At 37.5% G+C, this 25,732-nt stretch overlaps 2 protein-coding genes across 2 annotated transcripts; both read right to left on the reverse strand.

The window, feature by feature from the left end:
• Positions 1–15,718: 15,718 nt before the first annotated feature.
• On the reverse strand, positions 15,719–16,069 carry LOC131597558 (uncharacterized). Its single transcript, XM_058870248.1, has one exon. It carries the CDS (start codon positions 16,067–16,069, stop codon positions 15,719–15,721), a length of 351 nt encoding a protein of 116 aa, XP_058726231.1.
• A 2,434-nt stretch (positions 16,070–18,503) lies between these two features.
• LOC131595004 (subtilisin-like protease SBT1.8) lies at positions 18,504–21,991 on the reverse strand. Its single transcript, XM_058867218.1, has 2 exons — positions 20,168–21,991; positions 18,504–19,567 (listed from the first exon to the last, which is right to left on the reverse strand). Exons 1-2 carry the CDS (start codon positions 21,852–21,854, stop codon positions 18,900–18,902), a joined length of 2,355 nt encoding a protein of 784 aa, XP_058723201.1. The 5' UTR covers positions 21,855–21,991; the 3' UTR covers positions 18,504–18,899.
• Between the last annotated feature and the right edge of the window lie 3,741 nt (positions 21,992–25,732).

Genomic DNA, 25,732 nt, shown 5'->3' on the forward strand with positions numbered 1-25,732 from the left:
ATCCAGTTGGAACAATGTCTTCAAGAGAGATTTTTGAACTTTCAGGAGCGGAGTATTTCACCATGTAGTCGAATTCTCCGCTTGGTTCTCCTAATGTATCCAGGTTTCTTCGGGGATAGGAGGAACTTCTTCTGATGAACCATGACTTCTGGTGGTGAAGCTGTTAGTAACTTTGTCACTGCTTGGTTGAGTCTTACTTTCAGATCCTTTAGTAGGATAACAGAAAGGTGAATCAGACTCTTATAGGGAGACGTATCCTGCCATGTGGAGATAGGAAAGCCATTCCTCTTCATCAGTGTTTTCAGTACCGATGGTATTGATTGTTTGTTGAACGGGTTGAAGAAAACCTCCACTGCGGAAAGTGTCTTGTATTGGGAGAACTACCTCAATTCCTGGAATAGCCTTTGATGATGTTGGAAAGAATCCAACTCCTATTCTGTTCTTATTGTTGGTAGGAATCTCAATGTGCCCCCAGCCACTGGTAGTGCCATCCTTTACAACTTGGATTGCATCTTTGTAGGAAGAAATAGACGCTGCTTTCTCCTTACCCTTTTCCTTATCCAAGGAGAGTGCTTGGAATTTGGTTCCAGCAACCTCTTTTGGTTCTATGTCGGAGAATGACGATAGACTACTGACGATCATAGCTCGTTCTCCACATACGGTTACCAACTTGTCATCCGTATGAACTTCAATTTCTGATGAAGTGTTGAAGTAATTGCCCCGGCTTCATGGATCCATGGGCGACCTAGCAAACAACTATATGCTTCTTGGATATCCATAACTTGGAAAGTAATCTTGAAAGTATGAGGTCCAATAGTTATGGGAAGATCTACTTCTCCAAAAACTGACTTTCTTGAACCATCGAACGCCTTGACGACGACGTGACTGTCCCTTAGTGGGAAATTCTGGAAGGATAATCTTGATAAGGTTGATTTGGGCATGACGTCGAGAGAGGATCCATTGTCTATTAAGACTCCTGTGAGAACATCACCCATGAAGCTAACTGAGATATTGAGTGGAAGGTTATGGTCCACTCCTTCTTTAGGAAGCACTTCGTCACAGAAACTCAGATTAGTTCCTGCGGAGATGTTGGCAACGATGTTGTTGAATTGCCCTATAGTAACACCAGGTTCTACGAAAGCTTGTTCCAAAACTTTCTGTAGAGCTTCCCTATGAGCTTCAGAACTCAATAGTAGGGAGAGAACAGATATCCTAGACGGAGTATGAAGCAGTTGATCAACAATGTTGTATTCACTCCTCTGGATTAATTTCAAGATCTCATCATTTTCTTTCGCTTGAACAACATTGGTCGATTGATTGTCTTGCTAATGTGGTGCTTCTTCCGAAGGTTTCTCCATATTTTCGGTTGTTCTGTTGAAGACTCGTCCACTTCTAGTGACTCGACTCACATCAACAATGTTGACAATAGACGGTAATGGTATTTCCTTACCATTTTCAATGAATGTAGCATTGTACTTGTATGGTATAGCCTTGCTGGACTCATACGGTACAGGACCTGGTAAGTAGATGACTAATGGAACAACTGTTGTCTTCCTGCTGTCATACTTAACTTGCATTGGTTCAACTTGATTAACTTGAGGAGATACGGTGAAGACTTCGTCATCTTCTCTGTTGTCAAGGACTGTAATGGTATTTTCATCCATCAGTTTCTAAATGTCGTTGCGGACGCGCAAACATCCTCGTGAATTTCTTCGACAGATTCTGCATCTACTGTAAGGATGGAAATTTGTTCCAAAGTAGGCAAGTCCATTTAAAGTCATATGGAACCTGACTACCGATCCTTCGAGATCTTCAACTTTGTAGATCTTGTATTCTCTTGGACATCCTTGAACCATGTTGATGTCACATTCAGTTTTGACCCGGATGTGTTGAATCCATCCTAAGTCCATTTGTTCTTGTAATGCAGCTTGAACTACAGTACATCCTTGATTATTCTTTGGACAAATCTCACATGTGAATTAGTTGTGAGGTGGTACATGGTCGTACCGAGCTTGTCTAGCGTGCATTTTGACGAGATTGTCCCCTATCTGACGAATGTCAGAGATTTGAATAACATTGGGGTGTTGATCCACCAGATTTACTGAAGCTTCTTTATGTTACGGCAAAGGATTTGCTTGGACGTTAGGATTAGTATCTTTGAAGGATAGCATTCCGCTCTTCACTAATCTTTGAACGTCAATCTTGAAAGGGAAACAGTTCTCAATGTTGTGACCTGGTGCCCCCTGATGATAGGGACAAGATTGGTCAGCCTTAAACCATGGTGATGAACTGTTTGTAGGATTCTGAGGACTCCTTGTCTGAATGAGTCCTTTTGCCAGTAGTGTCAAAAACAATTCCGTATACGGCATTGGCACAGGGTCAAAGGCAGGATACCTTGGTGCCCAATTGTTGTTGAAATTTGGAGGTTGAACCTGCTGCTGAGGTTGTTGTGACCTTTGTTGAAATGGTTGTTGAGAAACCTGAGGTTGATAAGCTGGCGCTGAGTTAACAACCGGAGTTATTCTAGAAACTTAAGGTGGAAACTTCTTTCTTTATTTGTGCAAGAAATTACTGACGTCTTGATCCCTTTTCTTTTGGAAAGAACTTCCGTACTACCTAGGACCAATAGAAGATTCTGGTTCTTTGTTCAAGCGTCCTTCTCGAACTGCTTCTTCTAGACGTACGCCCATGTTTACCATCTCGGTAAAGTCACAAGGGGCGCTGGCGACCATTTGTCCGTAGTAAAATGGACTCAAAGTCTTGAGATAGATTTTTGTCATTTCTTTCTTTTCAAGAGGCGGACAAATTTGAGCAGCAACTTCACGCCATCTCTGAGCGTATTCTTTGAAACTCTCTTTATCCTTTTGAGTCTTGGCCCGGAGTTGATCTCTGTCGGGAGCCATATCTAGATTGTACTTATACTGTTTGACGAAGGCGTCTCCGAGGTCTCGAAAAGTACAAATCTCTAAACTGTCCAAGTTCATGTACCATTTGAGTGCAGCACCAGTTAGGCTGTCTTGAAAATAATGAATGAGCAATTGTTGATTATCAGTCTGAGTTGACATCCTTCGAGCGTACATCACGAGGTGACTTTGTGGGCATGTACTCCCTTTGTACTTCTCGAAATCTGGTACTTTGAATTTGTGAGGAATCTTTACATTTGGAACCAGACAGAGGTCTGCAGCATTCTTTCCAAATAAATCTTGTCCTCGGAGAGTCTTGAGTTCCTTCTGCATTTGCAGAAACTGTTCCTGGAACTCGTCCAATCTTTCATACACGCCAGCGTCCTCACTGGGAGCGTGATGATACATTTGTTTGCCTGGAGGAGGAAAAGTATGCACAATCGGCTGTGGAGAAGCGATGACGGCAGATCTTGGTATCTCAGCATTCTGTTGTGTGAAACCCATTGTCGTTGCTCTTGGAACTTCTATTTCCAGAGGTCTGTAACCCTCCGGTGGACGCATATCCATTGTGACTCTTAGAACCTTAAAAACTGGGGGTATGTACCCGTCTGGAATGAAGTTATACGGCATGCCCCAAGGTCGGTTGGGCGGCATGGTATACTGAGGAATAGGAGTAGAAACAATCTCGGAAACCACAGTCCTTTGTGGTTCTTCTGGTGGAGGTTGTCTTTGTGCAACCACCAGGGCTTCTACCATACTGTTGAGCCTCTCAACAGATTCTTTGAGAGTGGTAACCTCTTCTCTGAATTCTCCATTCTCTTGCTCTAAGTCGTCCATTCTTTTCTTACGACTTGAACGAGTGTTGTATGAATGAGACAGCTTGAATGTCTTTGTTCACCTCCTTCTCCTCCTCTCTTTCTGGAGAAAGGAAAGTGACGATTAGATCCGCAAAAATTCTCGTGTCAGTGCGTACAACTAAAACGATGCATGATGTGCAACTAAGTTAATATTTTTCAAGGAAACACCATAATTACGTTATGAAACATCAACTTTTATTGATTAAGCAAAACGCCGTTTTTTACACACTTTGAAAAGGGAAATACAGAGAAACAGAGAGAAAGGACATTAAACTTTGACGAAGAGCCAACTTCATGTTCTAACATCTTCTTCTGTTTCTTGAGATGAGCGTTCTCTGACGTGAGCTGATCGATGATCTAGGAAGCAGGAGGGATATGATGAGAAAGTGACGATTGTGTCACTTGTCGATCGAGTACTTCAAGTAACTCATCCTTCCTTCTTAGGATGTTTTGAATCTCAACGTTTTTCGTGTTGATGATTTGATACTTGTTTCTCCAAGCATTCCTTTCTTCACACACCTTGGTTAATGCCGCTTGCAGTTTCTCAACATCGGTGGAGAAAAGGAAAATTGGTTCCCTTAGGGGAATAGGTTCTTGGCGTTGATATGGCATTCTGAGCTTGAATGCTCTGATGCGTACCCATTGAAGGTAAGGATCCAGGGAGATGCAAAGATGTTTTCCTAACATTCTTCTCCCTTTGCTGTGAACAAGACGCCAGGCTTGGACAATTTCCTTCTTCAGCATGTTACCATGATCGTCGATGTTTTTAAAGAACAGACCCTCCAATTGAATGCTACTTGGTATATTTTTCATGGGATAGCCGTATTGATGACGGGCTAAAGCTGGATTATAATTGATTCCTCCCTTAGTTCCAATAAGGGGTACGTTTATAACTTCCGCAACTGAAGATGATCTTGGTTTCGTTGTTGTCAGGACTACGCCAATCAATGTCTGAATGAGTGAGGGACATGATTTTCTGTGACCAGTGAAGGTCGTCCCTAATGTTCCAGAAAGTGCTAGACTTCAGCAGATACGATATGAACCATTCGTATAACAACGGTACGCAGCATGTGATTAATCCTCCTTGATGCAGGTTTCTTGAATGCACAGAGTGGTAAGCATCCGCAAGCAAGGTTGGAACTGGATTTCTAATCAAGAAGATCTTTATTGCATTGATGTCGACGAAGTTGTCAATGTTAGGAAACAAAAACAATTCGTAGATAAGCAATGCCAAGATGTCCTCAAAAGCGCTCATATCTTGGATGCTGACAAAGTACAGAGCTTGATCTAATAGGAACTTGGAGGGCAATCCTTGAATTCCTCCTTTACTCACCATATGAGTTCTGATGTCGACTACATTCAAGGGAGTAGTTGCAGCAATGATAATGTCGTCAGGATTCTTTTCCAAACCGGAGTACGGATCTTGCACGTACACGGGTATTCCAACCAGACGAGAGTACTCCTCTAACGTAGGCATGAGTTGATAATATGGAAAGGTAAAGCAGTGATACGTTGGATCGTAAAACTGTACAAATGTGGGAAGGATCCCAGCCACAATATTGGTATTGAGAAGAGGCAGAAGTTTTCCATACTTCTCCTTGAAAGCCTGGGGGTTGACCACCAGTTTTCCGAGCTTTTCCAATTCCTCGACCTTAGGAATCTTGAAGGTGTATTTCCTAGCTCTCTTTCTTCCGTAATCCATGGTATAGATCCTTAAGTCCTTTCTCTGTTTCTCTCTTTCACTCTCTATGAAGTTCAAAACGTTCGTTATTTAGTTTCCTTGAAAAACGACTCAAAAAAGACACTTTTTGTTTTTTAATTGTTATGATGAATGCATGAATGCACACACAAGAGTTTTTAAACAAACATGGCGTAGAAGGGTATAGTGGTCATGGAGTCACATTGCAAACCTCGCCCCAGGGTAAACTATGGATAAGGATTTTTATACCTGTAGAACGGGTTCTAAGGGTCTTAGAGCTTTTGCTCAATCTTAAAGATACGTTGACTGGTATCTTCAAGAGAGTTTTCTTTGAGTGTAGTATCTGCGTGACAATTACTTTCGTAATCACCGCTTTACGTCCTAAAAAGGCTTTAAGTGGGGTTAATGTGTTTCTAGGTCCTCCTAGTACAAATTAGTCTCGGAATGCATTGGCGCAGTTAATCACAACCAGCCAGGAAAATCCCAAGAGTAGATTTGGGAACCAAGATTAGAGGGTCTTCACCGAGAAGACACCCTTCATCCTATCTTATGTTGCACTCAAATTCGGGTATAGGATTTCTCACCACAAGGGGGAATCAAGCCCTTTCCCGATACAGAACATATAAAAATAAACAAGTATAAATGCAGCAAACACATGAAATGACACAAAGGTTAGGCAGGACCTCTCTTGTTTGAGGGGGAATTTGGCATCCCTAATTCCTCATTGGGGTTGGACCAGCACAGGTCAACCATTGGTTTGGATGAAAACCAAGGTTATTACTATTCCCCAGCAGAGTCGCCATTTTTTGATGGTGTCGTTTTTTTTACCTCCCCGTTTCACTTGGGAGGACGGCACGTTAGACCTTTCACACGAAATTTGGAAGGAGAGAATCTCCCGTTGTGGGATGAATTTTATTTCATTTCTTCCTACGATAACACACGAACTTTTTAATTATCCTACGAGGAGGAAGGGGGAAAAGATCTCAAATAAACCCTAGGAGTTTGCTAAGTGTGGGGATTCACCTAGACTAGAAATTCTGGAGTCCGGGAGGTCGGTTATACATAGGGAAGGTTTTAAGCACCCTACATATCCGTAGTACTCTACGGGAACCTTCTCTGTGTCTATGTGTTTGTGTTTGTTGCTAATTGATTGGGAAAGTTTCTCCTTTGTGTTAGGAGGGAAAATTGAATTGAATTTAAAAGAAAGACAGACTGACTATTTTTGGTATTTTGATTAGCTCGCTAAGATTCCTTGTGAACCTCATTCCTACATATCCCTAATGGAAGTCAGAGCTTTTTGTAGTTCGGGGAACTAATTAGGGAAATTAATTATTCTTGGTGCCTTGCTTGAAGCTCAAGGTTGAAGCTTGAATTAAATCTCGATTTACAGTAAAGAGACATGAAATCATCTTTACAGAGAGGTATTTCTACTATTCCACCACAAACATTTAAAGTGACAGAAAAACTGAATTCATTTCATTAAGAGAGGGACCTTACTTGTGTATGTGCAAGTATACCAGTCAAATGTCTCTTGAATGAAAGAAGGATTCTCAACCAAATTAGGGAAAGTTACACATGCCTGGGTTAACTGGCCAGAGCATGTCTTTCAAAATCCTAAATGGGAGAAAGATTAAAATTAAAACTGAAATGTTTGTTTGTTTGAATGTGGTGAGATAGGAGAAATATCTCTCTATAGAGATAAGCTATGTCTATCTATTGTATGAAAGATTTGATTTTAGCTGGCTTGTATGAGGCACAAGCTTGAGGCTTTTTGATTGACTTTATTGACTCTGGGAGATGACTCCACTAGAAAATTAACTTAAACTAAGAAATTTTGTGTTCTGTACAAAGCCCAGAATTAAGGCTGAGTCTAGCTGGATAGTGTTTATTTTGTTTTTTATTGAAAGGTTTATTTAGTGTTATGTACAAAGACCAGAATTGTGACTGACTCTACCTAAGGAGACTCTATTTTGTGCCTTGTACAAAGCCCAAGTTTGTGGCTACTTGATGGTGAAGGACTCACTGTGGAGACTCTATTATCTGCCTTGTACAAAGCCCAAGGTTGTGGCTGACTCTCTAAGGGAATACCTAGGAGTAGGGTTTTGATTCTAAGAGGAGTATGTGCCTTGTACAAAGCCCAAGGTTGAGGCTGACTTCTAAAATGGGGAAAGATCTACCAGTGTGGGATCTTTTGACTCAGAGGGGATTTTTGACTCTGTTGAGGATTATCCTATTGTTTGGAGACTAAAGGTTGACCCTACTGAGGATTGTGATTTTGTTAAGCAGAAATTGGTGAATGAAAGACCCAAGTTTGAAGATTGACTCTACTGGGGAATTTGTTTAGATAGTTGACCTAAAGTAAAATCTGTTGGGGAATTGGTTTTTATAGACTGAGACTGACCTTAAGTGGGACTTAACTGGTGAGATTTATCTTTTAAAAGTTGAATTGTTGGAAGCTAACCCTTTCCAGGGATTTTTGTTAAAATGAAGGAATGATGTGGAGGCTAACCCTTTCGAGGGGATTATGACTTTAAAGGACTGATTTTGGAGTCTAACCCTTTCCAGGGGATTATGACTTTAAAGGATTGATTTTGGAGGCTAACCCTTTCCAGGGGGTTATGACTTAAAGGAGGAATGATTAACTATTTGAGACTTCTTGTTTAAAGCCCAAGATTAAGGCTGACTCTGACCGAGGATAGACAGATATGGAACCTAGACTCTGCTAAGGAGGAAAACTATTGGAAATAAAGATAAAGGTGACAGAGATTGTCCATGTCTCTCATTCCAAAAGGTGAACTCAACACTGAGATTGAGACAATCTTAGCTTGTTTAAAGTCTGGTTTTAAGAATAGAAGAAACTCACCAGGGTAGGCTAAAAGGTGACTAAAGACCTGTTCCTATGTTTATAAGAAACCTGATGGGTCCTTGTATACAAGCTCAAGTGTAAGCTGGGAATATGCTTTTAGGAAGCCTGTGGGTCCTTGTACAAAGCCCAAGAGGAGGCTAATCGAGGGTCATCGAGGGTCCTTATTATAGCACAAGAGAATGCTATGTGGTTTTGAACTTATTTTGGCTCTAAGCAAATGGGTAAGAGGTTTCACCGGGAATAACTCCTCTTGGGTGGATGTGTCCTATTTGGGTTCTAAGGCTTTTCAAGATGTTTCACCGGGAATAATTCATCTTGAGGTTTGAACTAAAGATCTCTAATTAGGAAAGAGCCTTCACTGGGAAGACATTCTCAATCCTAGGCCATAGTCCTATAATATATATAGTTTATCTGTCCTAAGGTTTACACTCAGACGTAGTTCTAAACAATATATATATAGTTTATATTTGACAGTAATTTAAATGAAGACTGTAAATTGAAAGCTATAAAGCCTAACCTGGATGGAGTGGAGGCCTTTGAAGATGTATGTACAAAGCCTTACCAGCAGTTTGGTTGTTTATTGGCAACAGTTAGATATTTAATTGTAAATAGTTGAATATTTTATTTAAAACAGAAGAAGTGAAGATGGACCCTTAGGTCACATAGGTATCTGAAGAGTTTCACTGGGAATAATGTCCTTCAAATACCAGAAGAATGTTTTGAAAACAGAAAGAAGATTTTGTAAATACAGTTTTGAAAAACAAACTATGAAAAGAAAAAGGTGTTGGATCTTACACTCTATTAGAGGCCCAAAGAAAATGATTTACTGTTTATAAAACGTTGGAAATGATTTGGAATGATACAAGGTTTTGTTGTTTGAAAACCTTGATCGTTTGTTTAATCGGAGATTGAAAATAGTTTTGAAAAATTGATAAGAGTCGACTTAATCATGATAAAGGCAAAGCCTATCCCTAATTAAAACCTAAGTAATTGGGGTTTGACCCCAAAGTATTTACAAGAAATTAGGTTTTTGAAAAATCAAATGAAAAAAACTATATTTAAAGTATTAAAACACTTAAAAATAAGTCATTTTAAACCTAATAAAAATATATCAAATAAATATTATTTTTTGTAATTTTTTTGGATGTTCATAAAATACATATATTAAATTAGAAGTGTTCAAAAAATGAAGTTAAAATGAATTAATTTGATAGGTTAAATGATTAAATGAAGTTGTGAAAAACTTGAAGAAAACAAGTGTTAAAAAAAAGAGTTTTGGCCCTTGGAGGGTTTGAACCCACGCCCTTATGGTTCTTAGCTCAAAACAATCATCACTGGGCCAAGCGCCAGTTGGTGATTATGAAGCACGTTCAGTTGGTTATGTTTTAAAACAAGTTGAAAACTTTTGAAAAATAAAAGAATCAAAAAGTCTAGGGCAAGGGGGATTCGAACCCCAAACTAGAGGCATGAGAGGACTAAGAGCGCATGTGAGGCCACTAGGGCAAACGATGAATTCGTTTAGGAAACTCCTACCACTCAAAATATAATAAACTTCACCCAAAGATTTGAATTTTGCGCGCCACAGCCATGGTTGTCTTCAACCTCAAGCTCTTAAATTTTGAATTTGTGAACTTGCTCATTTCTCAACCAAACAGGATGATGTAAACATGGATTTCACTCTAAATTTCCTCATGAACCGAAATATGTAACTAACACAAATTTATATTAACTACATCTAATGAATTAACTGAAAAACGTGAAGAACCCTAGAATTTAAAAACAAAATTAAATGATGATACTGAAGAATAAATGAATGATGACAGAGGGTTTTTAATCCTCTGATGATGCTGAATGAATTGGTATCGAGATATATTGCAAAGAGTACTTAAATAAGAGAGTTAGAGTTTGAAAAGGTACCTCTGAAAATGGAGGTTGATAGCTATGGTGGAGAACTTCTGGCTATGGATGAATGATCACAAAAGCTTCATGGGGACTCAGTGATGCTAACTGAATACTTATTGCAACTTGGATGCTTCAGAATTGCTCTGCTCGACCTATTCTATTTGAGCTCCAAGTAAAAATGGAAGGTGGTGATTCTGCACTTACATATAGGCTGCGACCATCTAGATAGCTTCACTACACTCCAAGGAAAGTGTTTGAATGCTTGGACTTGCTTGACACCCTCTGAATTGTTCTACAGACCTCCAACTGCTCGAGCTCCAAAATGAAAGTGACTATGGTGTTCTTGAACTTACAGAAGTGATTCAGGTGCTTGGATCACTTCTAATGAACCTCCTTGAGATGTTAGAAGGCTTACTATCAAAAGAAGAGCTCTGGTTTGAAGAATTTGATTCTTCTTGCCAAAGAACTTTTGAAAACCATAAGCAAGAGGGAGAGAAGGAGAAAGCAAGAATTAGAGTTTCTTTGGTTTGTCTATTACTGAGATATGCACTTGTATTTATAGGCAAAGAGTTCAGTACAAATTGGAGGAGTGAGCTTGCTTAATGAAGTCACTTTGGTTTCTTGGCCATGAAGAAATTCAAGGAATCTCCAAAATGCAATGATGGCAAACTCGGGCTAGCTCCCTATCCATTGATCTCTTGTGATCTTGGGGAACATTTCTGATGCAGAGGAGAGTTCTAATTGGTTGGGAAAAGATGCCTTTGATGATTCACCACTTGGCCATAAATTTCCCAAATGTAATCATTACATAATCACATGTTCTTGTTTTGGGAATATTCCTTAATCCTTATGCCATGGTGAAAATGAATGCATGGCATCTCTATTGATATGTTATGGGTCATGTAGCATCAATTGGAAGATCTATTTGCACAAATTTGCAAATTTTCAAATTGTACATGACCTATAATTTCTCTTCATGAGGCAAACTTTGGACAATCATAACTCCTAGCTCAAAATGAATTTGGAGAAGGTTGAGCATAATTTGGAATGCCCTTAACATGTACTTCAATTAATTATTTTGGAGTTTCTTCAAAATCACTTGGGAAAATTGTGTAAAATGGGCCTAAAGTTGGAAGAAAACTAGGTTAAAAACACTTAGAATTTTTCTAATTTTTTATGACCTATAACTTCCAAAGCCTAAATCTCTCAAATGATTGATCTCTTGAAAAAGGTTTCAATGTAAGGAGTTGTTTTATTTGATGAGATCTACAACTTTCATGTTGGACGTTTTTTGAGTTGTGTAGGTGAAATTTTGAGATCCATGAACTAGATCAAAATGCACTTAGTTTGACTTTTTGTTGACTTTTTGATCCTTGATGAATTTTCTTGATTTTCTTTGGTCAAAAGACTTCAATAATCATATATTGATGATATTGATCTTTAAAAGTCATAGTTTGACCCAAAATCCTAAAAGTCAAAGGTGATCTTGTACAGTTGACTTTTTCCAAATGAAGTGAAATCTTGGACTTTTGTGATGAATCAAGTTCTTCTCCTCATATGAATGATATGAATGGATTATATGGAGGTAGTAGAAGTTCTTGATCCATGTTTTGAGTTGTGGACCCATGTCCTTATTAAAAGTCAACTGTCCAGGTGAATTAGGTCTAAAACCCTAATTGTGGATCAGATGAAATTGATGACTGTAGATCTTGAATTGAAGTACAATGCCCAAGGAATGTGTCATATGGATCATTTGAAGATGATTGAAACCTTTGAGTGATGCCCTGGGGCTTCTTAGGATTTCCCAAATGTGATTCCTGATTTTAGTCCTTGATGGGCTCAAAACCCTAGCTGAGCAAACCTGAGTCTAGATGACTGTTGTCTAATAAATCATAGGTGAATGAATGAATCATTTGAGTCTTGTGATTGTATTTAGAGGTTATTTTCATACTGATTGATCCTTAGCCTTAACTCTTTTGTCTTTGAGCACCCTCGATTGAGTACTAGATGAACAAGTGACTGCTCTGAGTCCCTGTCTTGGATTTGATGAAATGTCTGAAGGTGTGACATCTCAGGGGGGTCAAAATTAGGGTATGACAGCTCCCATGCGTCGAAAATAGATTCAGTGTCCTTTTGTCTGAATCCATTGATTTGGGCTCGTAACGCAGCTGTTTTGCTAGGAGGAAAATAACACGCTAAGAAAACAGTCTTCAATTCTTCCCACGTCGCTGTTAAGAAGTGTGGTTAGGCCTAACTCAACCCTACAAAACCGGCCGGCTTGTAGGGTGAGGATTGCCCCCACTTATAAGGACATGTTCAAGCCATATATTGTCCAATGTGGGACTCTTAACACACCCCCTCACGCCCAGGACTAGACAACTGGAGCGTGGAAATAAATGGTGGGTGGCCCGATAGCGGAAACCATAGAAGTTGGCCCACCGGATCTTAAACGAGGCTCTGATACCATGTTAAGAAGTGTGGTTGGGCCTAACTCATCCCTACAAAACCGGCTTGTAGGGTGAGGATTGCCCCCACTTATAAGGACATGTCTAGGCCATATATTGTCCGATGTGGGACTCTTAACACACCCCCTCACGCCCAGGACTAGACAACTGGAGCGTGGAAATAAACGGTGGGTGGCCCGATAGCGGAAACCATAGAAGGTGGCCCACCGGATCTTAAACGAGGCTCTTGATACCATGTTAAGAAGTGTGGTTGGGCCTAACTCAACCCTACAAAACCGGCTTGTAGGGTGAGGATTGCCCCCACTTCTTAACAGTCGCGACAGAATTTTGTGGCAAGGATTGCAACCAAGCCCAAGCTATATCTCTCATGGAGAAAGGAAAAAGGCGTAGTCTTATTGCATCGGCAGTTACTCCATTGACTATCATTGTATCAGCGAATTGGATGAACTTTGTCAAATTTTTGTTAGGAACATCGGTAGGAACACCGGAAAATTGACATTGTTGAATGGCTGATATCAATGAAGGCTTCAGCTCGAAATCGTTTCAGTTAATAGCAGGGTTAACGATGCTCTTGTGGGGCTCTAGTTGAGATGGAGTGGAATATTCTCTGAGTGGACGGTTTCGTGGTCCTTCGGCCATTTCTATTTTCGCCTTGAATTCTTCTTCGGATTCTCGGTCGGAGTCAGTTTCTGACTTAGCGGCTGATTTGTTTTTGGAACCTGAGGTAGGAAAGGGAATGCTGTGATCAGAACAGTATTTCCTAATAGCTCGTCTTACGTTAATAAGATGCTCAGGTTCGTTCGTCGTTTGTACTAAGGAATCGCCTTTTGAGCGAGTACTTGGCATACAATCAACGTAAAAGGAAAAATAAATTTTTTTTGCCTTAGTCTATCGCGCAACGGGTAAATCACACTATTGACTAAAATCAGTCCCCGGCAACGGCGCCAAAAACTTGATCGGGACTTTATATAGGTCAATCGGGATATCGCTGCAAGTATACAGCTTAGTTGTTAAGTTTTAAAAGATATCGAACCCACAAAGACTCAGGGTCAAATAATACGGTCTTTCATTGCAGTTGGTAGCTAAGGCTTTCGATACTCGTTGGTTTAGAAGTGAAAATTAATTAAACTAAAGTAAACAATAATTAATTAATCAGGTGTTTAGACACCGGTGTGCAATAGTCCAACTTCCGGGTTTAGCAACTTAATGGCATATTTTAAATAAATGTAGTCACTTTTCAGAATAAGTTATTTGAGTTAAAAACCCTTACCTCACACTTTCGTGTTTATTGACTCAGATTATACTACTAGTCTTAAAGTCCGCTCTCGCTAAATCTTTACAAACTGAAAATAATTTTTGAAAGTCGAATAAAATATAATCAACTCTAAAGCGCTCTCGCTGTATTTAGAGTTGATGTTCGATGACCGCTATCCGGTAAAAACCTCATACTTTCGTTATTTTGATTTTAGACCTTAGGATGTAATTTACTTCCGTAAAAATACGACTCAACATTAAAATAGGAAATAAGAACCAAAAAATATGCTTTGTGGAAGTTTATGCCAAATCGTTACTAAACCTGTCCGTCTTAGACCTTACACACCGGTTCAATAATTTAGCCGGACATATTATATTTTTCAATCAAATAGAAAACAGAATATGATGACACAATCACAAGCATGGCAGTATAATTATAAAGTAATATAAGCATGTAAATGAAACCTGTAAACTGAATGATTAAACTGGAGCTCTATGTTCCAAAAACTTCAAACTGGTTCAAGTAATTCTTCACGTAACAGTACAACTTCAGAACTTAAATACTCAAACTAAGTGTAGTAATCCTTTAATGTAAAGAATTACTACTTTAGATGGTGAATAGAAATTGGCTATTTAAGGTTCTGAATGCAAAATAACAATGGAAATCAAAAACTCAAAAACTATGAAATTCGGTGCAGAGACGAGAGAGAGGCCCCTGTTGTGATATCTTTCCCTTTTATATGCTTCATAAAATCATGTTAACTCTCGAGTAATCAGTCCTCCACTCTCCTCACTTTTTGGATGCAGAATGTCCCATGTTTTACCGAGAAACATGCGTGAAAATAGCAGCAAAAAGGACTTTGTGCCGAGGGGCGCACGTCACAAAACTACATCCACTGTCATGGGGCACAAGAGTGCCGAGGGGCACATGTGTGTGCCATGGATGGCCTAGTCTTCAAATGGGCTTGTCTTCAATATTTTTTTCTGTTTTGTTCTTTTGCCCATATAAATATATTTGCACCTCATTTGATAATCATCTCTTTATGCAATTAAATTCCTAAAACAATGAAAATACAGGCGTAATATCATAATCAAAGAAAATAAAAATTGAATAAAAATTACGAATTGTGTCGTAATCGAGACAAAAAATGCGGTATAATTTCGGGTTATCAATCACCCTGTGAGGCATTAACTGAGGATTGTTTCTTGTTGAAATTTAGAGGGAAACCATGCTTTCGATAACACACATCAATAGTGTGCCCAGTCCTGTTACAAAAAGTGCAGATTCTACCATCTTTCTTACTGTTAGGATTGCTATTATAGAGATTAGAGGATTTACCTCTATCATTGTGTTTCCTGGAATCATAAGCATTCACCAAAGTGTTTGCATCTTCAATAGTAGAAGGAATATCAGGTTTAGGAAATAGGGATATGGTGTTACTTTCTTCTTGTATCATCATAGATTAAACTTTGTTGATAGAAGGAAGATGATCCATTAATAATACTTGAGTCATTATGACAGAAAACTTATCGTTCAAACATGTTAAGAACTGTATTATCTGATCTTTAAAATGAAAACTTCTTGCACTGCGCATGGCTTCACAGCGACATTGATGAGTGCATGTACAATTTGGGATTGGTCTATGAGAATTCAACTCTTCCTATAGTTCACGTAGCTAAATAAAGTAATCAAGAACGGATTTTGTACCTTGCTTGAGATTGTTGATTTCAACTCTGAGATTAGAGACACGAATACGATCAACTTTTGCAAATCATTCTTTAAGATAGTTCCAAACATCAAGTGCATTCTCTAAGAACAGGATAGTTTGAGCAATTGCGGGATTCACAAAGTTCAAAATCCATGAATGAACAAGATAATTGCACCTTTCCCATGCTGAGCGATTGAGGTCGTTGAAATTAGGAACTGGAATAGAACCATTGATGAATCCGAGCTTGTTCTTAGATCCAAGAGCTTTTTTCATAGAGCGTGACCAAGAAATGTAATTGGAACCGTTCAGTTGTGGTGTAATGCTTACTGAGTTAGGACCTTCACTAGAACGAACGTAGTAGACGGATTCGATATCACCATTGGTGATACGTGTGGGCTCGACCCGTGGAGGCATGAGTGGAAGAATAAGAGAAAAAGTAACGTGAAAAAAGGGGAAATGCGGTAAGGAGAAGGATAAGAAAGAGAGAAATATCAACGATGTGAACGTTGAAGAAAGTGCGGAAGAATGGAGGGATGGATCAAAGACGATGATACCATATTATGCTTCATGTATAAACACCATTGAAGGAAAGAAGATGAAAGCTTTAGCTCAGAAATAAAAGAAAGAATATGAAGAAGATGGAGAGAAACTTTCATATATTGATAGAGAAGTTTAGAAGTGTTTATATACAAAGGTTTATGTAACTTCACATGCAAGCAAGTAGTTATAACTAACTAACTAACACTCTAACTAACTCTATATATCATTTATCGTTTATTATTATAATAATATCTTTTATTCTACCAATTAAGGAGATATGTTTTGAGATTTGTTATGGGTTTGTTGAATTTGGGATATTATAAATATGTATCTATATTGGTAATATAGTGTGACAATCTTAGAGCTTACAGCAACAAGGGAGAATAAGGGTTTAGGGAATTCCAAGGGAAAATTTAGAAAGGCAAAGGTTTTTGCGAAACCTTTGGGGTTGTATAAACGGATTTGGAAATACTTCTAAACACCTTTGGTTTGAGTGATTCTTATATTGAGAGTTGGAGAGGTTGGGAAACACTTGGGTAGAAAATAGGGTTTGTTCTTTGGGAGTTGCAAAGGTTATTTTCTTGTAACTCATTTGTAATCTCTTGTAACAACTTTCTGAGTATAGTGAATTGGAGAGCTGCTCTCTTCCCTAGAGTAGATCGTTTGATCGAATTGGGTAAACAAACCTTCGTCTTTTTCTCGCCTTCTTCTATTATATTATTTGTGTATAGATTATTATTGTTGTAGACCATTTGTTTTGGTTGCTACTATTCTTCGCCTCACAAATTGATATTGAGTTTTATTGTAATTCACAAAATCAAAAAATATTAAAATTTAATAATTTTTCGTATGGTTACTATAAAGGTTGGGCCTTCTATTCCTATTTAAAGAGAGTGGACCAACGACTATTTTGATCCAAACAACAACAAATTTAACTTATAATAATAAGGGAAATTCTCTGTGCACTTATATACCTTCTTAGGGATCTCTGACGAAATTTTTTTGTCCTTAGAATTCAAAGATACGTCTCTGAATGCACCAAATTCATAATTTTTGGTGTTTTCGGAGATGTATTTCTGAAATAACTCAATTTTTGATGTTGGGATTTTTCGGATATGCATATCTGAAATAACCCAATATTTGTTGAAAAATTAAAATCAAGGTGAATCAATATAATTAATAGTATAATTAATTGTATTATATAATTAAATATATACCATTATAATCAAGATATAATAATAATAATATCAACTTATTAAATATTTAAATCAACACATTATTTTCATATAAAATTAATTAAAGAAAAAAATTAATATAAATTAAAATTATAATGTTAATAGGAGGATATTTTTAATATGGTAATTTTATTAATTTTAATGCATAATATTGTAGTCATTTAAAAAATAACTACTTTTATAATTAAAAAAATTGTGACAAATAAATTATTACAAAATTAAAATTTTATTTAATCTCTTTATTCCTTATTTATAACAATTTGTATTTAAGTTATTCTTTATTAATAATAACTCACTTTATTTATATTATAACTATATTATAAATAAATATCTTCTTAAAATAAAATCAAAAGATATTTGAGATATTGGTTAATTCGAATATGCATATCCGAATTAATCAATAGTCCAAATTTCTCAATTACTTTAGATTGTATATCCGAAAAAACCTCTAACATTTTAAATCAAATGTAACGTTTGCATATCTGAAGGATATTTTGAGATTTCCAGAAGTATTTTTCACCTTATGTGAATGTAATGAAAAATTCCCTAATAATAATAAGAAACTGACTCTTATCTTCTATTCAACAATATCACATTTTGAACTTGCAATTTGAGTCTTATAACTTATAAGGAACTAAAATGAATATGTCTCAAAGATAAAAAAGTGATTTAATCTTATTTTTGCAATGAAGATTGGATCTTCCTATTTAAAAACAATGGATCATCGCCCACTTTGACCCAAACAACAACAAATTTAGTTCATCTCCTACTTTGACCCAAACAACCACGGAAATATTATTTTTACATCAAGCTATATACATTCATCATATATATACGGACAGTCCTGTTTATGTATGGACAAATACTACTCATGTACGCTTACTTGTTATCAGTCATCAATCAATTAATAAGTTATTAGCCATAAACTTGAATTAATCCATGGACATTATATGACTTTGAGAGGAGCACACTTTCAAAACCCAAGCGTTTCACCGCTAGACCACTCTAATAGATCCTATTTAGAAAATCTAATATAAATGGAAGAATTTAGTTATAAAGTACGATTCTTAAATGAGCATGAAGTAGAATTTAGTCTGCTAATTTTGCACCAATTTATGAATCAAATTAATCAATCCTTAAGGACGTTTACATAATATATCAACGCCCTTGTTTCGTTATATTAGTACGTTTACCGAACACACAACACAGCAAAGCATTGATTAATTTAAAGAAGAAAAAAAACATCTCCTCACTCCCTTTTTCAATCTCAACTTGTTTACCTTCCCACCACATTTAAAAAAACACAACAAAGAAAGCACAACCTCCTAAACTTCCAACTAAATAATGTTATGTTGTGGATGGCATCAAAGCCTCAAGCACCACCTTCTTTTTTCCCTTTTTCTTTTTTGGACCAAAGTAAATACTTGTTGGGTTTGAAGCATAGTACTTTAAAGTGCAAAAGAACTCACTCACAAACTTGTCCAAGCAAAAGCAACCGGACTCCTAACCTGGTGCAGTGCATTGCTCCATAGAATGCTACCAAATCCATTCCTAACTGAAGAAGCATCAGGACCCTTCTTAGACACAAAAGTCACAGTGTACCTTTTTCTTTCCCCTACTTTCTCAAACACAAGCCTAGAAGGTCTCACCACTATCTCCACCGTAGGTGGCCCGTCAACCACAACATTATAGACAGAACCCGCCTCACCAACATTTGTCAAAATGCGGGTATATCTCACAACCCTCTTACCTGAAAACACAATCGAGAAAGAAGGATAATTCAACTGACCAGGATCAGAGAATTTCTTAGTACAATTGACACCGCGTTGCTTAACAACAAGTTGGATTTGCTCCGGGTTGTAGTTTAAGGAGCACAAGAAGGTAATGTAATCTTTTGTTGAGGCGTCGTAAACAAGGCCGGGAGAAAGTGCTTTTTGTGGATTGACATGGCCAGCACCATGAGCCCATGGAGTTGAAAAGCCTTTTCCAGCAGCATCACGTAGTGGAGACTTGGAATTGTCATGTGTATAAGCTGTTGTCATAAGTGCTGATTTAATTGCACTTGGACTCCAATTTGGATGAGCCGCTTTCAACAATGCAGCTAATCCACTTATGTGTGGACAAGACATTGAAGTACCTGAAAATTCAATAAACAACAAACTAAAATCAACAATTATACGCACCATTTTATCATCTACAGCCGTCTCAAATTTTTGGAGATCAAACTCAGTTTAACCATAGCCAAACAAACAGAGACCTTAATTTATTCAACAACAATAAAATCAACACTACGTCTACAACAATTAAATGCACCATCTTATCATCATATACAGCCATCTAATCGGTATCGTCTAAAGTTTTTAGAGATCTTGTATAGTTAACCACTATTTAACCATAACAACAAACAAAATTTTATTTAATAATCATTTAACATTAAAAATATTTTATAAATTTTTATTTACCCACAGTATAACCGTAATATTTTTTATTTACCCACAATTTAGCCGTGATAAATTTTGAATCTAGTCCGCGTTACGCTCTAAAAAAGACACTAATTTCTAAATCTAAAGGGACATCTTCAATCATCAATTTAATTTGGAATGATTTATAGTAATGGTGGACCACATAAAAAGCTGCCTAAAATGGTACTATAGTCAACAATCTACACACTTTAATTCAAAAATTTAAAGCAAACTCATCAATACCCTACCCTACAAAAAGGGAAAGACAACAATACCTGACATAATATTGAACAGTGTTTTGCGACTATCCTCAGGCAATCCAGAGGGCCCAATAGCTTCCGACCATCCAGCCAAGATATTCACCCCAGGCCCAATAACATCAGGCTTCAAAATCTCTTTTGTAATCATATTGGGCCCCCTCGAACTAAACGCTGCCACCACAGGTGAAGGCCTAACGTTCAAAAGAGTTCCACCAAAACTAAGCACAGCCGTTGGATTAGCATCCGACGACACATACTCTCTGATCTCATCACCAATCACTCTCCCCACCGCCACAGCCGGTAGCAGGTGACTATCCGCCACTAACTCTTCCCCACTCGCCGCAGTGTTCGCTAGTATCATCCCAATTCCTCCGGCTTCTTTCACAACTTTACCTTTCTCCACGCGCGCGTTGATTCCTCTGTCGCAGAGAACCACTTTCCCATGAACCAAAGCCTGGTCAAGTGAACCGGCCATACAAATACTTGCGGACTGGTTCGAATTTGAACCCTTAAAATAAACCAAACCAACCGGTTTATTCCCCATTCCTTTCCCACTGTAAAGAGAAACCCCTGAAAACTGTTTTTTATTACCGAGTGTAGCGTAAGCCGGAAAATCCCGGTCTAATGTTCCTGCTCCAACGGTCATAATCCATGGTGCCACGTTGGCAAGTGAAGCACGAGTAGGTCCACTATTACCGGCGGAAGCCGAAACGAAGATCCCACGCTCCACCGCCGCGAAAGCTCCGATCGCGATGGTGTCATGAAAATAAGGAGCAGATCCACCGCCGAGTGAGAGAGAAAGCACGTCAACACCGTCTTGAATCGCACGATCCATTCCGGCGAGAATGTCCGAGGCGAAACAACCGTCCGTCCAACATACTTTGTAAACCGCAACACGCGCTTGAGGAGCCATGCCTCTAGCAGTTCCTGCAGCGTAACCGAGAAAACTCGCGTTCCCGACGTGAGAGCCAGCGGCGGTGCTAGCCGTGTGTGTCCCATGGCCGTCAGTGTCACGTGGTGAAACAATCTCTTTATCTTTAGATCCTTTTCCGTAACCGGAACCGGTACCGGAAGCCATGTGAAAGCCTTTAGAGAAGCTTCTAGCACCGATGAGTTTCCTGTTACAGAGAGTAGCATTAAAATCGATTGCATTCTCACACGCGCCACGCCAGCGCGTGGGGATCTGAGGCATACCGTCATCCCTAAAACTCGGAGATTCAGGCCACACTCCAGTGTCGAGCACCCCTACGATAACATCGTGTGAGGCTTGATCTAACTCCTGCGTTCTGTGACCTTCCCATAAACCAGTCTCAGATTCAAGGCCAAGAAACTGTGGAGTCCGTGTAGTGTGAAGATGGTAGAGAGTATCTTCGTAAACGCCCAAAACAGCGTCGTTTTGGAGTAGTGTTTTGGCCTGTTGGTCGTTTAATGTGACGGCGAAACCGTTGTAAGCGGTTGTGTAAGAGTAGAGAAGCGGATCGGAGTCGAACGAGTCCGTATCGGTATCCGTAACGGAATCGGTGGAAATGGAGAGAGATTGGAGTGTTGAAGAGAACCAGTCGTGATGGGTTTGGTATACGGCAGGCTTATCGTGGTCCTTCATGTGAACTATGAAGGTTTTTTTGGACGGTGAGGATTGGCATTGTAAGAAGAGGGTGATGAGAACGAAACAGAAGATGGTGGAAACAGAAACAAAACCCATAATGTGGGTTCGAAAACAAGAACAAAACAAAAAAAAGAAGAGAATAGAAATGTTAGATTTGATTAATTAATTTATGGTTAAATAATTATTGAAGGAGAATGAAATGGAAGGGAAGAAGATGAGAGTGGCAGTGTGAGTGTCAGATAGATGAAATGAGTATTTATAAAGAGAAAGTGCTTAATGTGTTTCTTTTTTAATTGATTTTTTTTGTTAATTTAATTAATGTTTAATTTTTTTTTTCCATCGGTTGGTTTCTCTCATTACATGTGGTCGTCGGTGCCGTTACCTGCGCTCTGTTTCGTTAATTTTGTTGACTTCACATTAGGCTTGCCCTTTACATGGATCAGAAGTATTTCACTTATTTTATAATAATATGATTCTCATAAAATGATAGAACATGTGATCAGTGTTATAAGAGTTAAAATTAAAATTCATTTTGATCCCCAAATATAACACAAGCTTATTTTAGTATTTATAATTCTATCAAATGATTAATTTTATCCTTCTGTTGTAGAATCAAAAATATGTATGCTGAGAGAACAAGCTCTTTCGTGTGGGGAGAGTAAAGTTAGAATTAACGTTCAAGTTAATGAAGTTTCATAAATACGGTGTTAGGGTGAGAATAAGATAATACATGTATAGAGCGTGTGGGGAGGCTTATATATGGCCTTCGACTAAATGTGCATTCGTTTGATTTGGTGTGCGATTTATATGATTTGTCTGACCATATCCATTGATAAATAATGTTTTAGAGGGTTGGATCAAATATCTCAGGTGTCGATGAAGTTTTATGCGTTCCTCTGTCTTGCGTGGGGAAAATCTAAACAAGACCTTTGTGATTAGGCTGGTTATTTTGGATCTTTGGTCCGCCTAGAATAGTTTCTTCTAAAGTCCTTGCAGTTATTTAGCAATGTAAGGATTAAAGTTGTTGGGTTGCCCTCTATTGTCTTCTTTTGCTACATGGGTGAACCCTTGTTATGCAGGGATGGAAGTGGAAAAATCTTGGTGAATTGGAGTAGGTAGCATTGAGAACATATGCATTATATGTCGGTCTCATCGCTGTAATGTTTCGTAACGTTACTCTTACTCAAGGATTTAGGTCCCTAAGGTAGAGAATGGTGGTGTTATTTAGAGTGGTCGAGTGTACTAGAAAGTCGTTGCGATCTCGAGGTTGATTTTTCACTGTTGTATTTATCTTCTCATCCTTCCTTCACTGTGGGTCGTAGATTCGTTATTTTTTGCCTTTTTATATAAATGTGATCCTTTAGTGAAAGTGATTTTTCTACTTTCTTACTTTAATGTCTCGCTTTTCATAAACTTCTCTCTATTCTTGCTTGAATTTAGGCGATACTTGTTTGATCTGTTCATTTGCCTCTTCCTCCTCAATTTCAATTTCCTTCATAATTTCTAAGCCTCTAGGTGGTTTCTTCTTTGTCTTATTTTCTTCTTCTATCGCAGTTTGTCTACTATAATGTCTCTCTCTCTCTCTCTCACACACACACACACAAACACACACATTTCATCCTATTATTATTGTTCCCATTCTCTCTTCAGTCTTGGCCAATCGAGAAAATTCAAACATGAATTTTATGCACTTGTCCAGTGAGGATGAAATAAGTGATGCCTTTTCACGTTGCGAAGTGGTTGATTTGGAGGTGTCGAACGTGGTCCTTCCAACAGTTATACCCTCGTGTGAATGTTATACTAATTAGTGATAATTGTGTATCTTTCCATGAAGAATGATGGGGCTAACCTATTTAGACTTGACATTAGTGAGGTTGATCATGGTTTCAATTTTTCTAAAGTGCTTGTGGTGATCTCAAAAAGGATTAAGGATATCAGGCTGAGTTGAGGGTTCTCGTTTAAGTTAAAGTTTTTAAGGCTATTAATAGTCTAAAACCTATTGATGAAGACATTATTAGGTATCATGAATCTCCATCACGTTTCTCATAATCGTGATATTTTTTTTGTTGACGAAAAGTAAGAGATAGTTTAAAGAGGGCATCAAAATTCAAACCTCTTGCTAATGTTGATCAATTTCTCATAACAAAAAGAAATATATTGGACACTACCTCTATTTTTAATGCAGCTCTCTAAAATTGAAAAATACATATAATAATTATTTTTTTAAATAAAATACTAAAATTATTATATAAGTCATTATTTTTCATTTTACTTTTTTTTCTTAACTTTCGAGACAGAAGGTTTTTCTTCTTCCTATTTTCTCTCTTCATTTCTCATCCTTCCCTCCTAAATCCTTTTCTCTCTAACCCTAACTTTTAAATAAAAATTTTAGATAATTTTAATTTTTAATACAATCTTGATTATTTTTAAATTCTATCAACTAATTAAAGTTTTATGTATCACTTTCAAATTATTATTTTATATTTAAGATAATAGAAATGAACAAATATAAGTAAGTAGATAAAACTACTGATTTTTTCAATTCATATAAAATGGTTTAATCTATCGATATGTGCAGAGTAGTGTACTTGTTTTCATTTTCATTTTCATTGAAAATAGTGAAATCAAATGAAAACCAACACTGAAGAATACTATGTACAAGTGGATGCATATGGGGAGAACTTGTTCACATGATTTACTAAACTTTATATATATTCAAGTATTTCAATATATGTAAACTAACCATATCTTCCTCTTATAGGAGTATGAGCATGGGCAGGCACTGCTTGCTAAGTGGTAAAGACTGCTTCTAGTGTTTTGTTCCGGCCTGCCTTTTTCTTGTTTCTTGTGTTTTATCCAAATACCAATAGTGTATTTTCTCCACGTTTAAGACAATATTCTATCTATTTCAAAAAATTATCATTTGATTTTTTGCATAGAGATTAAAAATACAATAATATTATCTCAAAATATTACATAATTCTTATTAATTTAAGATTATTATATTGAAAATAGTATAAGAGTGATAATTAAAAGACACAACAGAAAAATTAACGATCGTTTTTACTTTTTACATTAAAAAGTAAAAATGACATTCATTTTAAAATAATTATTTTCCTTTAAAGTGGCCATCAGAAAAAATAAAAACTATCTACCTCATTCATAACCATTAATGGAATTTATATATGATTTTCGTCTCTATTTTATGAATATTAAATTATTGGATAATTAATGCATATGATTTATCTCAAAATACATTTTATTTTGATTCGGCCTTAGACCCAATTGTGAGAGCCCGACACGAATGTTACTTGCTGAAGATCTTTACTGTCGAATCTAATTGACAAGTCCTATGTGTTTTACGTCAGATGACCAGGCCTGTTCTAACCCACCTTGATATATAAAGTTCTTCACACATTGTATATTTTTAGAAATTACAATCATTGTAATTTGGGTCTAAACGAGCAACATGGTTGGATTACTTGGATGAGTTCTCTCTTAAACATCTCGCTTCTCTAGGCCTCATACTTTAGGCGTTGTGTACATTCTAGAAAGTAAGGCGGGACAGATTATATACAAGTCAGACATGGCCCATTTTCGGTTTGTTCGTGAAATTGGCTGCCCGAAGGCAAATTTCGTAGCATGGCCACGACATAGGCCCCCTAAAAGCAATACCCAGGATAAGTATTTCTGGACATTTATCACATGGCATTAGAGTGTTCAAATATGTCTCCTTAATACAATAATAATCAAATAATTGATTGTTATGGCTCTTCATGAGGATTAACTGCATTCATAGTCCTTGTCTCAGATTAGGCTAAGGGAATTAATATAAAAGCAAACATATATCATAGCACAAAGACATACTAATTCCTAATAGAAAAGTATTATATTGTGTCTTTTTTACCAGCATTAGAGGAGTTATTCAACTAGTATTTTTTTTTTTGCGAGAGCATGCACTAAGTTTTAGTTAT

Source organism: Vicia villosa, linkage group LG4 (assembly GCF_029867415.1).
Source record: "Vicia villosa cultivar HV-30 ecotype Madison, WI linkage group LG4, Vvil1.0, whole genome shotgun sequence".
Taxonomy (NCBI): domain Eukaryota; kingdom Viridiplantae; phylum Streptophyta; class Magnoliopsida; order Fabales; family Fabaceae; genus Vicia; species Vicia villosa.